This window comes from Chrysochloris asiatica, unplaced genomic scaffold, assembly GCF_000296735.1.
Source record: "Chrysochloris asiatica unplaced genomic scaffold, ChrAsi1.0 scaffold00079, whole genome shotgun sequence".
NCBI classification, from domain to species: domain Eukaryota; kingdom Metazoa; phylum Chordata; class Mammalia; order Afrosoricida; family Chrysochloridae; genus Chrysochloris; species Chrysochloris asiatica.
The window spans coordinates 8,980,279-8,994,764 of NW_006408597.1; the positions used below are offsets into that span (position 1 = coordinate 8,980,279).

Sequence of the window (14,486 nt, forward strand, 5' to 3'; positions counted from 1 at the left end):
AGGACAGGAAGAGACAAGCACTGAAAAAAATTGTCTAATAGTTGTTGGAAGAAAATTTCCCTAATATCATATAAGAAACTGAATGAACCCCAAACAGGAAAGATGCCAAAAGAAAACCACCAAGACATATCATAATCAAACTTTCCAAACTCAAAGACAAGGAAAGAATCCTGAGAGCAGCTCAGGAAAAATGACATTATCGACAAAGGAAGACCAATAAGACTAAGGTCTGATTTCTCAGCAGAAACCATGCAGGCAAGAAGGCAATGGAATGGCGTATATAAAACTCTGACAGAAAAAAATTGCCAATCAAGAATCATATACCCAGCAAAGTCGTCCCTCAAATACAATGATGAAATTAGAACATTTCTTCATAAACAGAAATTAAAGGAATTTGTAATGACCAGATCAACTTTACAAAAAATACTAAACAGTTTTCTTCAGACTGAGAACCATCAACAGCAGATAATAACCTGAGATTACCATACTTGACAACACCACCTAGAAATCAATCCAGATATAGAAATATTTAAAGTAATACAAACCTACAAAACTGAAAATAGGAACCAGAGATATCAATATATAATAAAGTCAACTACAAAGCAAAAAGAGGGAATAGTGTTAGATACAGATTTTCTAAATGGCAAGGAAGTCAAGTAGATTTCAAAATAAAACAGACTGCTTTAATTAGGGAAAAAATAATGAATTACAGGGTAACTTCAAAGATTAATACCAGCACATCAAAAAAAAAAGAGGAAAATCAGCAAGATTTAGAAAACATCAACACAACAGAAATGAAAATGAAAAGAAAACCCACAAGCAAAATGAACTCAGCACAGGAATTATGTGGAACAAAGAATCCAGCAGCACCACAAAAAGAATACACAGAAAAATGACAATAATCAATTCAGACCTATTGATAATTGCAATGAACACAAAAGGATTAAATGTACCAGCCACGAGATGTAAAGAGCAAAATGGATAATACAAAAGGATTCTTCAATATGTTGTCTACAAGAGACATATTATAAGGATAGAGACAGTCTAAATGCCCATCAACAGAACTTTAGTACAAACACATAATGGAATAATACTATTGAGCAAACTTCGTCTATCACAAAAGGACAAACATTGTATGAGACCAATGTTGTAAAAAAGTAAAAAAAAGTTTTCTTGATAAAAGAAACAATGTATGATGGTTGGGGGGGTAGTGGAAGAGGGAAAATTATTCATTGTCTAGAGGTAGACACATGTTAACATGGGTGACAGGGCAGGCTTTCCACAACAAGAGGGAGGTTAGCTGAGGAAAGAGGAAGGTTCCAGCCAGGTGGGTAAGTGAAGTGGGTAATGAGGTGGGCACTCTGTCCCTGGCGAGCTGTGTCCGAATGCCCCACCTTGTTGAGGAGGTGCAGCAGGGCTTCCCGCAGGCAGCTGTGCCTCATGTAGAAGCTGATGATGGCCAGGTTGGTGCTGTAGTTATGCAGATACAAGAGGCATTCTTGGTAGTAGGTGTTGTGCATGATCTTCCCATCAGGAATCACCTCCAGGGAGAGGCTCTGGGTCCTAAGCGTAGCTTCCAGTTCCCTCAAGGTGGCAAAATACTCATCATCTTGCTGACAGGAGAAGAGGGCATGCATGGGAAAAATGGAACTCAGTTAAACTGTACGCTTTCAAAGAATACTTAACCATGTGAAAATACGTTCAGGCAGGACATAAAGTTCAGTATGCTGTAATGCTTTTAAAATTCATTAAAAAACATACTGGAATTGAAACACCTAAAAGGGGTTCTAGAACTTGCCCAGTGAAATAGGCCTCTTGCAGAGCCTTTGCAGAGTATAGGACCTTAGGTGGAATCCTTAGTCCCATCCACAACCTTCTGAGGTGGGACATTCCCACTAGAAAGGACAAACAGATCAGCCAGGAACAGCTAGAGCAACAGAAGACATATCTTCAAAGAAATATCAGCAGGAAAAACCCAAAACAAAAATGGCAGTATGAATGGCAACTACAAGAATTAAGCAAGTTGTTTGCCAGGAAGCCATCAAGTTCCTTCAAGACAAACCCCTCCTCTAAGACTGAAACTCAAAGGGAGTATGTAAGCTTGCTGATGACCACATTAATCTATTGGTGAGTGGAAGAGGGGGAAAGGCAGCAATGAAGAAATGGGCTGAGTTCAACCACGTTCCGTAGACTCCCGTTGACCTGGAGATGAGAGAGAGAAGAAGGGCTGGTTGGTCCAAAGTGTGGTGAGACCTGAGGACACCTGAGCCCACGGCCAAGGACATAGCCACAGAGGGCTAGAGCTGAGAGTAAGGCATCCAGCTGATATGAAGTGAGGGGAGATGCACAAGAACACGCAAACTTGCAGATAGTACCCATTTAACCTAGCTTCGATGGCTTGATAATCAGAACTCGACTAGAGGAAGATGAAAAAAAAAAACAAAAAAAATACTTTTTGATAAAGGAAATAAGTGTACATTGCTACAATTTGATGAACTTGACCTATAGTCATGGAAGTAGTAACTCTAAATACCAACAGAGAGGGAAGGTATCTTCACATCAAGTATCAATGCTATCCCCTCTGTACACAGGGTAGATAGGGACAGGCAACTTAGATATTAGCTACCTAAAATGAGGAGGTGATAAAGGCACGAAGTGACTTGCTTATAAGGTTTCAAGAGGGAGTTTAAGAGTGTGTGTGGGAAGAAAGAGTCCCTGCTGAAATCATCTTCATCTTGTCTACATGGGTCTGGTTAAAAGAGATGGGGATAAGATTCTTATGATTCAATAGTGAGTAACAGTTATCATGACTAATTGCGACTGTCACAATTATAAAGGTAGAAGTTTTGTAACCAAAACGGGGTAGTAGTTAATCTTATAGTCCAGAAACAAAGGACCCTAAGACCATCAAGGGAGAAGAGCACAAGCAGAATGTGAGACCTTATTAAGAGAAGCAGCAACACCAGAGACAGAGGCAGAGATGGGGATATGGAGGTAGTAGCTGAGGACTCTAGATTCATGGAAAGAGAGGGACTGAGTGCTGGTGGCCAGGAAGCAGACTTGCAGAATGTGCCCTTTGGTGGTGTAAATTATTATATATGCCTGAGTGTTTTTTTTAAAAAAAGAGCTAAAGTGAATAGAGAGAAATACTGTTATCTGATGGTACATGGAGGGGATTATAATCATTGTAATACAACAAGGTGTATGATTTGTTGAATGCAAAACTGGTGGTCTGCCCTGTATACTTTCACTAAATTCACAATAAAAACTTAAAAAAAAACAAAAACATATTGGAGAAAACTCACCAAAACCTTAATACCAATTTTTTAAGTCTCGGTATGGAATTAAGGTACTTGGGTGGTACAGGTGGTGATAAAGGTTGGCAGTTCAGTCACCTAGCAGCACCAAGGAAGAAAGGCCTGGTGATACTGCTGAGGAAACCTTCTGTAGCAGTTCTTATCTGTAACATGTGGGATAACTATGAATTGGAATGGGTTTGTTTTTATTTTAAAACAGGATACCCATACTGTTAATCTTTTAAAAAATAGGGTTTTTTTCGTGGTTTCTTTCTTTTTAAAAAATGTGACTGTATTGTTTTCTGAATCATATACAGGGTTGCTATGAGTCGGAACCGACTTGATGGCACTTAACAACAACAACAATTATTTAACTACAGTTAAGTCTGCAAAAGTTGAAACCTGTGTAAGGTGGAAACCTGTCATTGAAGGAAAACTCCCATACTTTTTACCAAATTCTGGTGCTGAAGGTTAATGCACCAGACTGCAAAGCTGTTTGAGCTGCAAGGTCAGTGGTTCAAACTCCTTGGAAACCCTATACAGGGTCGCTATGGGTCAGAACCGATTCAGTGGCACTTAACAACAAGAAGAAGCAGCAAGAGAGAAGTGGTAAGGCCACAGCCTGTCAAAGGTGGAAAACTTGTGAGACCTGGAAAGACAAGGCAGTTCTGATGAGTTCTGGCTTTTGTAGGTTTCACTGCATGTATAATGGAATAATGTAACAGAAGGTTAACTGGGTAGGCTCTGAGCTAGATCTGACCTAGTTAGCTGATTCTTCCTCCTCAGTGTGACCAGGCACACTGTGTCTGGCCAGATTCCCTCCCTGAGCCAAGCCTTCTACTTCTTACCAAGGACATGAGGGGCCTTGCTGTGGACTCCAGGTACTCAACCACATCCTGTACCAGCCTTGAGCCGTGACTCAGTTGATTGAGGTCAAAAGGGGGCTTCAGACAGCGGCTGAACTTCTCCCGTGCGGCAGGGAGGTTCCCAGCTTTGAGGCAGGCCATGCCCCAAGCATGCCATGCCCCAGTAGTATCAAGCCCAGTCTTTGTAGAGACCTGGAAGAAAAATTGCCCCTTCTTAGAGATAACTACCTCACCTTGGCAGCCTGTCATCACTCATACATTCTTCCCCTTGGCCAAGGACACCTGAGAGTTGGCAGTTATCTGTTTGGTAAGGATAGATGATGGCAACTCAAAAGAATGGTAGAGTTAAGCTTTGTCTCTGCCTCACCTCAACGCCCAGCTGGTAGTACTCAGCTTCCAACAGCTGGTTCCGTAGCCTGGTTACAGCAGCTGGCTGCAAGATCTGATCCAGAGATGGCACGTGGCGGTAGGCAGCAGCAACTAAAATATTCAGTACATCGACCTTGCTGATGTAGCTACAGGGAGGGAAATGGTGTGACAATGAGTCTCTGCAGACTCTTACTTAGGATAAACCAAACCCAGTTCATTGTTACAGAGTCCATCCTGACTCATGGGGACCCCAAGTGATGCAGAGTAGAGCTGCCCCGTGAGGTTTCCTTGGCAGAGCCGATGGTAGGTTCCAAACACAGCCAATCTTTTTAAGCTGAGCACTTAACCGTATTACCAGCAGGGCTCCGTGAACAGAACGTGCCAGCACTGAAAAGAACCCAGACTCGTTTACAAATACCTGTCACAAAGAGCCAAGTCCTGGCTCCGGCCGGCCCTGACAAACATCATCTTGGCGCTGAAGAGTAGCTGCTTCATGATGTCTGTGAGCAGCCCTGCATCCACTTCAGGGTTGGTGAGGCCCTGGGACAGCCTGCAGCAGTGCTCAATCAGCTGGTGGCCACAGGCAATGCTGTCCCGGTGCAGATTCAGGATGGCAATGCACAAGGAGGCGCTGGGAGCCTGGCCAGGGTATGAGGAGAGACACAAAGTGAGCTTGGGGAGCAAAGCCGTCTTCAAATGCTGCCGGGTGGTAGGAATTAAGTCTTCCTTTTCACTGGTGGGAGGAGGCCAACGTTCCACACCAAAGCAGAAGTGGAACTCCACACACTTCAGATGCTCTATGTGGCACTACCAAACCTCTGGCTGCTAGGTTTCGTCACTTCACTGGGAAGCAGGTGGCTGTGTCCATGTGCTGCCTACTTTTGAGACTGCTGCTAGGCACTCTCTTTTTTCCAGCCTCTGGTTCTGCTAGTGCAGCCCTCCTTTTTGATGTGGACCATGACAGTTACCTTGCTATCTGCCCACCTGGAGGAGTCCTCTGTTGAAAGCCACTGGATAATTCCTAAAGCACACTTCTTGTCGTTCTCTTCCTCTGCTCAGAAAGCTTTCACAGGTTCCTGAAGCCTACCACATACCAGGAGTCCTGGTGTAGTGCTGTAGGATAAGAACTGGATAGCTAAAGAAAAGGTAGGTGGTTCAAACCTGCCAGATGCTTCTCAAAAACACTATATGGGATTGTTATGAATTGGAACCGATTCAACAGCATTTAACAACCACCATTCACCACCACGTACTCTAGAATTCAAAACCCTATATATGAAGCCCTCTTCAAGCCAATGTTTTACTTCCTTCTCTATTTCTTACATGTCTTTCAAATGGAAGAACATCACACCCTGTGACGTGTAACACTGTGCCTTTTCACGTGCGTCCCCATCACCATGCCCAAGGTGGATCTTAAATGCTACCCCTGCCATGAAGCCTTCCCTGATTTCCTCTGACCTTCCATGACCCTCACCTGCTTTGTGTATTTCCCAAGATGGTCCTCATTTTCTGCCGTACACTTATTTACACTGTCATCCTGCATTCACGTACTCTAAATTTCTTTCCATGCTACGTACATCACTTACAGCTACTGTTGAGTCAATTCCAACACAGGACAGCCCTATTTGTGCAGTATAGAACTGCACTCCACAGGGTTTTCAAAGCTGTGACCCTTGCAAGGAGACTGCCAGGGTTTTGTTCTGAGAGGCCTCTGGGTAGGTTTGAACCTCCAACCTTTCAGTTAGTAGTTGGTTGTTTAACTGTTTATGCCATCCAGGGAATCCTTTACACATAGGGTTTCTGAGACTGTAAATCTTTATGGGGACAGCCTCAACTTTCTCCTACAGAGCTTCTGGTGGGTTTGAACCACCAATCTTGAGGCTAGCAGTCCAACGCCTAACTATACATCATGTTGTTGTTGTTAGGCGCCGTCAAATTGGTTCTCACTCACAGTGACCCTATGTAGGGTTTCCTAAGAGCAGGTGGGGGGCTTGAACTGCATATCTTGTGGTTCGCAGTGCAGTGCTGATCCTATAGTGTCATACCATAAGGGCACTCAAATGATGGTTACCTTTTACTGCTATTACCTGCTCATAGTAAAATTCACTCCGCACCAGCTCATTTTCCTCCTCATTCAGATCCAAAGTCCATTCCAGCTCGGCTACTTTGGGGACTCTCACCACGGCTGAGAACGGAGGGCTTCCACTCTCAGAGCTGTCTGGTGCTGAGGAGAGAAGGGCATTCATCGGTCAGTCAGATGCTATCTTACTGCTCCCTTTCTCTCTCCTCGGTCCCTTCTGTTTCCTTGAGAAGACGATAAGGCATCTCAAACATTCTTGCCCAGGCATAGACTTGGGGGTGAGTGTTATGATGTTTGCCACACAATTCCAGTCCTTCACATGAGCAACCCTGAGAAGCTCTTGCTTCTCAAACAGCGGGTCGAGCTGCTCATACTCTAGGAAATTACCCGCTGGGAAGGATAGGGACCAAATTGTTAACAGTGGCTGTCTAGCAGGAAAGAGGAGCACTGGGTGGTAGGTTCAAGGAGTCCAAGGGATAAATAAATAACCTACTAAAAGATAAGGACCTTTCTTTGTTTTTATTTTTGCATTACATTTTGTACCCCATTTCCACATGTGCAGTGACACTGATTACATTCCTTAAGTTGTTTAAAATTCTCAGCCTCCTATTTTGAGTTATTCCTCCTCTAGTCACATAAATTCACTGCCAACTAGGGGTCTCCTATAATCTCTTGAGTTGCTGTTTTAACTTTGATCCCCTATTTCATAAAACAGTGAAATGCTCAAGGCAGACATTATTAGATAAACTATACTCCTGTTTGGTTTTAAGAAGACATCTGTGCATATTTTTGGTTTAAGATTTAAAGATGATCTCAGGTCAGTAGTTTCAGGGGTTCACCCAGTCCCCTTGGCTCTAGAAAGTGCAGAATCCATAGGAATTTGAAGTTTTGTTTTACATGCCTCCCTTTTTGACCAGGATTCTTCTAGACAGTCATTCACTGATCAAAATATTCAGCAATGTTAGACGGGCACTATCCAGTTCTCATAGCAACTGAGGAGCTGTTGATGGAGGCCATCAGCCACACATTCTACACCCACACCTCCTCACCTGACTCTCTGTTGCTAATGGCAAATAGAGATCAGCTGATGTGCCCTGGATTGCCACCTGCATGCTTTTAAGAGCCCATCACTAGGCAATCAACTAGCAAGAACAGGGGCACTAAACAAAGCATTAAGCCAATTATCTGGGACAAAGGGCCGTTTTTTGGGTTTTAGGCTTTCACAATGCTAGAAGCTAATGGTTAGTGTGATAGGTTAATACAAAGCTCTATAGAGAAAATAGGCTGATAGAAATGCCAAGCATTTGCTTTGACAAAAAGGTTCAATTGAGTTGCTACTGAGTGTTATCACTAAAGAGAGTCTCAGAGAATGGAATTCCATCTTACCTTCTGATTCTCCTGGATTCTCCTCTGGCAAACTGGAAACAGAAAGAAAGATTAAATGCCTGAACCACTTCTGCTCCTTTTTCTATTTTAGCTTAGTGGAGAGTACTGACATTCACTCTGTTACCTAGGATATGAGAGACTCACCCAAAGCTCCCTGTCACCTGTGACCACCAGGTCCTGTCCATTCCATCTTATAAATCTCAGCTCTCTCTGTCTCTGTGTGGGCTCCCACTGTTTTTTGCCAGACTCTTCACAGTCGCTTCCCAATTGCTCTCCTGATTCCGTCAACCTAGTCTCTACTTTGCAGCTACGTCAACCTAGTCTCTACTTTGCAGCTAAGACGTGGCTTCAAAAAGCTCGTAGACAAATTCCACGATCTTTTCATTCTTTTTTTTTCACCCATGAACTTTTTGAAGCTACTCCGATAACACAGAAAACTTTCTAAACATGCAAATCTGGTTATGTTATGCTCCTGCATAAAATGCTTTGGTAGCTCTTCAAGCTAATAATAATAACAACCCCACATTTCCAGCTCAGCAGATAAAACCCTTTATGAAATGGCCTAGCTACCTCCTGAGGCCATTCCCTGCCATCCAGGACCTCTGGTCAAGCCATCTAAAACCTTCCTCTTCTGCCACTGGCCCTGATCAGCTTCAGCCAGCATCACCTAGCACTAAGTCCTAAAGCCACAAGCCAGGGTCCAATCTAGTACCCACACCAGCAGCCTGCTGGTCAACTCAGCCCCTGCTGCCAGTGTGTTAAGTCCACAGTATACTAGTCTGATCCTTAGCCCATCACCACCTAGTAAGAGTTCCTGCAATCATCTACATTTTCCCCCACCCCAATCTTTGCAATTGCTACTCTTAGTTCTAGGTGAGCTCTTTTTTGGCTTCTTTTCCTACGAATTTTTTATTTTCTAAGGCTCGCATCAGGTGCCCCCACCTGTAGGAAAGCTGACTCTCTCAGGCTAGGCAGCATGTGTAATCCACTGCACCTATCCTCTCTCTGCCTTGTTGGTTGTCTCCCTGCTGAAATGGGAGCTCCTTGAGGCTGAAGAGATTACTGCTGATTGATTGTTGCAAGAAGAAATCCAGTGACCACAAGAAGAAATCCAGTGACTACTATTGGCTCATTTCCTTCTCAGCAGTATGGAGTGTGGGCGATACCTTGCACCCGACCCTAAGGCCACAGAAACCATACAACAGGTGATGATAACAGCAACCATCATGGTCCACAATAACAAAACCATTCATATCACAACAAACACCACAGTGCTATTAAGCAGAATGTCACACTAAGTGAAACATGGAGATTTCAAAACCATTTCCCTTTTGAGTAGCTGCTTTGGCCCATATTCCAGATGCCCTGGGAGTCATAGTTCATCCTCCTTGGCTGCTAGAAGCAGATCACGGTCTTGATCTGTCTGGCCAGAGGAATGAGCAGTTCCTGGAATCCACCACAAGGTGAACTCCACCCACAAGTGGCTAATAAGCCAGGATGACTGCCTGGCTTCGATCTGATGAAAGAGATACCCAGATATTCAGTGTCTGTGAATATGTGCTGTTAAGTCCAGCTGGGACCAATGAAAATGAGGGTGGTTGGGAATAGCTGAGGGTGTTGGTAGCCTAAGACCTATGGCCCGAGGCGGGGAAGTGCTGAAGGACCAAGTGTCCTGACCTCAGAGAGACCCTCAGGGAAGAGTCTTGAACACCAAGCATGGCTTCCTCTCCTGTCAACTTCCTCCCTTAGTCCATTGTCTGACTCAGGCTGTTCTACAGTGGCATTTTGAAGTGAATGCAGTAAATGGCAAGTTTCTGGAGCGATTCTCCACCTGGAAGTCCCCAGCAGCGGTGGATGGCAGTAGCGGCTCTGCCGCAGGACACTCACTCTTGGTTGAAGTAGCTGTAACACTGGTCACAGACACGAGCAAGGTTCTCTCTGCAGCCATCCACCGTCATCTTCTTAGTGGAGCAGGAGCTGCACACAAGCCGACCACAGCGCCGACAGTGATGGCGCCTGTTAAACTGAGGGGTGTCATCAGGAGAGAAGCAAAAAAGGTGAGTTTGCAGGAACTATGACTGTACCTGTCATCAGCCCATTCAAGAGTTGTAATTTGCCACCTGTGGCTCATTATCGCCAGACAACACAAGTAAAAGAGCACCGCAGTCTGCCCTGAAGCAGCTGACATATTAAGGTTCTTCTCAGCTGAAGGGCAAAGGTGCCCACATCAGGGCCAGTTTTGCAATAGCTCTTGGGATATGCTCTTCTTGTCCTTGGAGGCAATGTGTGAATACACAACCAAAAACAATGGGAAGTGACTTTCTCAGTCCATGAGGGTCACATTTCTACATGGCACCAATGAAGAAAAAGTGCTATTTTCTGAAGTACTAGCACTGCCTCACTTAATTTTAAGAGTTCTGTGGGGAAGCTGCAAGCATTACACCTTGTTTACAGATGAGGCAGAAACAGATGATGAGAAGCTACATTCATCATCGTTTTCATCAGCACTGACTAGTGTGCCAGTGAGTTAGCAGTCTATGCTAAGTGGGCTGATGCGTGTTGCAGTATTATGTGCTAGGCTCCATGAGTGCTATCAACTGGAAGATTGGCGGTTTGAATCCACCCAGAGGCACCTCCAAACAAATGCCTGGCAATCTACTTATAAAAGATCACAACCACTGAAATCCCTATGGAGCATGTTGTTGTTAAGTACCATCAGGTCTGTTCTGACTCATAGTAACTCTATATAGGGTGTTCGAGGCTGCAGATCATGAAAGGGCCAGAAAGCCTCATCTTTTTCCTGGGGAATGGCTGGTGGGCTTAAACTGTAGACCTCATGGTTATTCTACAGTGCTCTCCTGCTCCCCCAATGGAACATCGTTCTATGCTAACATCCTTGGGGCTGCCATCAGTTGCAACTGACTCAGTGGTAACTGGTTGGGTTTTGGTATTCATTTAAAAGGTGAGTGTCTAGTGACTGAGAAAGCTTGCCAGTTAGAGGCAGAGCCAGGAATTGAATCTTGATCCTCTGTCTCCAAACCAGAATGTCTGACCACCAGCGGGTCACCTAAGTTACTGTGAAAGACAAGGAAGCTAGAAACAAAGTCTCCAGACCTGTGGTGATACAACACTGCCGCTTTTTAGTGACTTTAAGAGAATGACAAAGAGTCTGAATTTAAAGTTACTGGAAGGTGTCTATGATCTGTCTGAATCCAAAACCACCTTATATTCAGATTGAAGAGAAACCAAAAGTCTTACGTTTGATAGTTCTGAAAAGACCAGTATTCTCTTGAGACAAAGAGAGACTACAAGCCCAGGTCCATGAGCTTCTCATGCTGGTAAAGCTGGAATCAGACTGCTTACCATGGTGAAGTGTTCTCGGCGGCAGACCATGCAGATGTTCTCAGTTTCATCTGGTACCCACTGGTGTCTAGCAGGGGGTGTCGCGGGGGGCACAAATTCCAGAAGGGGTTGCCTCTGTGGGAAGCTCCTTTCCTTTGGGCTTGGGAAATGTACATTGGAGATACCTGGGGATCAGAGACAGAATGAAATGAAACAATGAAAGCTGATAAATATTCTAGATAGTAAATGAAAGTGGAATGATGGAATTAGTTATCACCCTTCTGCAAACCCCTCCTGAAGTAACGGACCTAAAGACCATCAGTGGCTCTTTGCATCATAAAACAGAGACGACTGGACCCTGTGTGTCTCCACAGAGCACCAAAAAAATGTACTGAAAAACCAAGCCTCTACATCTAAGTGGACCCTGGTGTGGTGCTGCTGGATGAACACTTGACCATAAGGTTTGTTTGAACTGCAAGATCAGCAGTTCAAACCCACTAGTCGCCCCTTGGAAGCCCTATACTGGGTCACTCTGAGTTGGAACAACAAAATCTAAGTACTATTTTGTAGGAAATACAGGGAATGGGGGCCAAGATTACCACTGGGAGGCAATCAGCAAAATCCAGGATGTGGGAAACTATAGGACAAATAACCTCATTTCTCCCACAAATCAAAAATAGACCTGAAAAAGAAAAAAAAGATAAGGGAGCCTGGTAATTAAGAGAGGTATAAGAGATATTTTTGTCAGATGCTATGCTGGAAACAATTTAGATGTTGTTTCTAGAAAAACCAACAATAAAGAAATGTTTCTGAGACAGTGGAGGGCACCTGAATACTGCTGTTTGGTAAGGAGGACTCCTGGTGTGGTGCTATAGGATCAGCACTGAACTGGGTACAAGGAAGGCAGTTCAAATCCACCAGCTGCTCCCCAGAAACCCTATACAGGGTTGCTATGAGTCAGAACCGACTCTACAGCAGGTGACAACAACATGATAAGGAATCAGTGTCAGTCTGTTATCCAATATGATTACAGTGTTATGATTCTGCTTTATAAAAGTCCTTATGAGAAATACGAGGGTGTTTCAAAATGTTTGTGGGAAAATTTCATTATCTTTTAATTCCATTTTTCTATGAACTTTTTGACGGACCCCTTTATATTCTGAAGTACTTCTAAATGAAATGATTAGGCTGTCTAGGCTTTGTCTCAAAATAATACTGTAGAAGAATGGGGCACAGATAAAACAAGAACAGTCAGGTGAGATTTCGTGAATGATCCTCTCTACTTGTGTTTATTGTTAAGTTTTCCATAAGAAGCAGCTAGAAAAATAACAAAGCTGCTCAGGCTATCTTACACAGATAGTGCTGAAAGTGCTCCTATACTCGGAAGGCTGACCCTTCTCTTCAGGCCTGCTGGTTATCCGGGAAGCACAGTGAATTCTCCAAGTATGGCTGTGGAATGCTTTATTTTATAGCATCTGAGGAGATTTTTGTTGTCTAGCTATGTTGACAACTCATACACACACACACACACACACACACACACACACACACACAGAACTGAGGACCACAGAGACTCTGAGCAGAAGACTCTTAGAAGAAAGGTTATACACCTTGCTCGAGAATCTTAATCCCTTGATTGTTTGGCTTGCTGAGCTTCTCCTAAGTGTAAGCCAGTGTGTAAGGAGCTGGAGGGGTTGTGACAGGGTGGCTAAATAGGTAGAGGTCCTTATGGAGTTTCCTATACCCAGGGTGAATGACAGACATAAATAACACAGGAGGCAGAATGAACAAGAGGATTCGGACATTGAAGTCTCTGGAATGTGCAAAACTGGAACAAACCAAGAAATAATAATGAGACTGTTGTAACTGGAAATGAAAAGAGGTAAAAGAATCAGAAAGCCAGAATTGGGCAAGCTTGAACCAAATAATGACTAATTTCCAGGACCTATGCTTACCAGAGTGGCGCTGTGGGTTAATGCGCCAGACTGCAAAGTCGTTTGAACTGCAAGCTCATCAGCTGCAACTCAGAAACCCTACACAGGGTCACTATGGGTCGGAACCGACTCGACAGCCCTTCACAACACAACAACATGCTTACCGGAAGAGGACGAAGGGAACACTACTGATGAGGATCCAGTTAAGGTCTCAGGGTCTGGAACTTGACTGACAATTTCCTGGAGGTGAATCACAGGATCTGTAAAGACAGAAAACACTGAGAATATGCTGCTGTACCAAAACATCCTCATAAACTGTGCTAGGCATTCAGTTCAAAGCCCCTGTTGGCTTCCCTGATTGTCAATCCATGATTCGGCTAGGTATGAAGAAAATGGTAGAGGTACTGCTCGGCCAAGAGCATGCACATTTCCTAAACTTCTCAAAAAACAAACCACATTTAGGTACATGAGCTACTGAAGCCAACACTGGGAATTTACAAAATCAATCTATGAATACCAGGGGGAAAGGGAAGACTTTTAAATGATGCCCCTGAAGGGTAGGTAGTCAGAAAAAAAGAGCAGGCTAGGAGCATCAACCCATAGTGACTTCATTGTCTTCCTTCTAGAAGAAGCTGCGTCAGCTCGTGTACAAGCGAGAGATGATGTGACCTGGAAGAAAGCATGCTTTCAACATACAATGATGGCTAGAGAGAGCATTTTCGGCAGCCTTCATTTCCCAGACATGGATGCGATTATGCTGCTATTAGTTGTTGGCTCTGACTCAAGCTGAATGAATGAAGGCTTTTGCGTTCTATGCAATCTTCAAGATCATGGATGTCACTGTTGTGGCCATTGTGTCCTCACCCACTGACGGTTTCTCTCAGTGTCTCCGGCCTTCTGCTTTACCAGACTTGTAGTGGCTGTCTGCTGCTGTTAGCTGCAGTCTAGTCGATTTCAACTCAAAGAGGTCCCGTGTGACAGAAGTGAACTGCCCATAGGTTTTTTTTTTGTTTGTTTGTTTTTAAATGGCTAATGATCATGAACATTTTTTCATGTTTGTTGGCTGCCTGAATATCTTCTTTGATAAAGTGTCTGTTCATGTCCTCTGCCCATTTTTTTTTCTTAAATGATTTATTGTGAATTATGTGAGTTTACATGGGAGAACATTAGTTTTACATTCATTCTATCGTATATCGTCTCATTGCCATGGTTA

The 14,486-nt window shown here is 43.9% G+C and overlaps 1 protein-coding gene across 1 annotated transcript in view; it reads right to left on the reverse strand.

The window, feature by feature from the left end:
* The window catches only part of ZFYVE26 (zinc finger, FYVE domain containing 26), a 104,505-nt gene that overhangs the window by 18,857 nt on the left and 71,162 nt on the right, over positions 1 to 14,486 (reverse strand). Inside the window, exons 26-34 of the mRNA XM_006865571.1 lie at positions 13,438 to 13,533; positions 11,361 to 11,524; positions 9,885 to 10,021; positions 7,998 to 8,029; positions 6,619 to 6,755; positions 4,950 to 5,170; positions 4,530 to 4,677; positions 4,145 to 4,354; positions 1,395 to 1,613 (exon numbers count right to left, since the gene is read on the reverse strand). Of these exons, the coding sequence (XP_006865633.1) occupies positions 1,395 to 1,613; positions 4,145 to 4,354; positions 4,530 to 4,677; positions 4,950 to 5,170; positions 6,619 to 6,755; positions 7,998 to 8,029; positions 9,885 to 10,021; positions 11,361 to 11,524; positions 13,438 to 13,533 (1,364 nt within the window). The remainder of the gene's footprint in view (positions 1 to 1,394; positions 1,614 to 4,144; positions 4,355 to 4,529; positions 4,678 to 4,949; positions 5,171 to 6,618; positions 6,756 to 7,997; positions 8,030 to 9,884; positions 10,022 to 11,360; positions 11,525 to 13,437; positions 13,534 to 14,486) is intronic.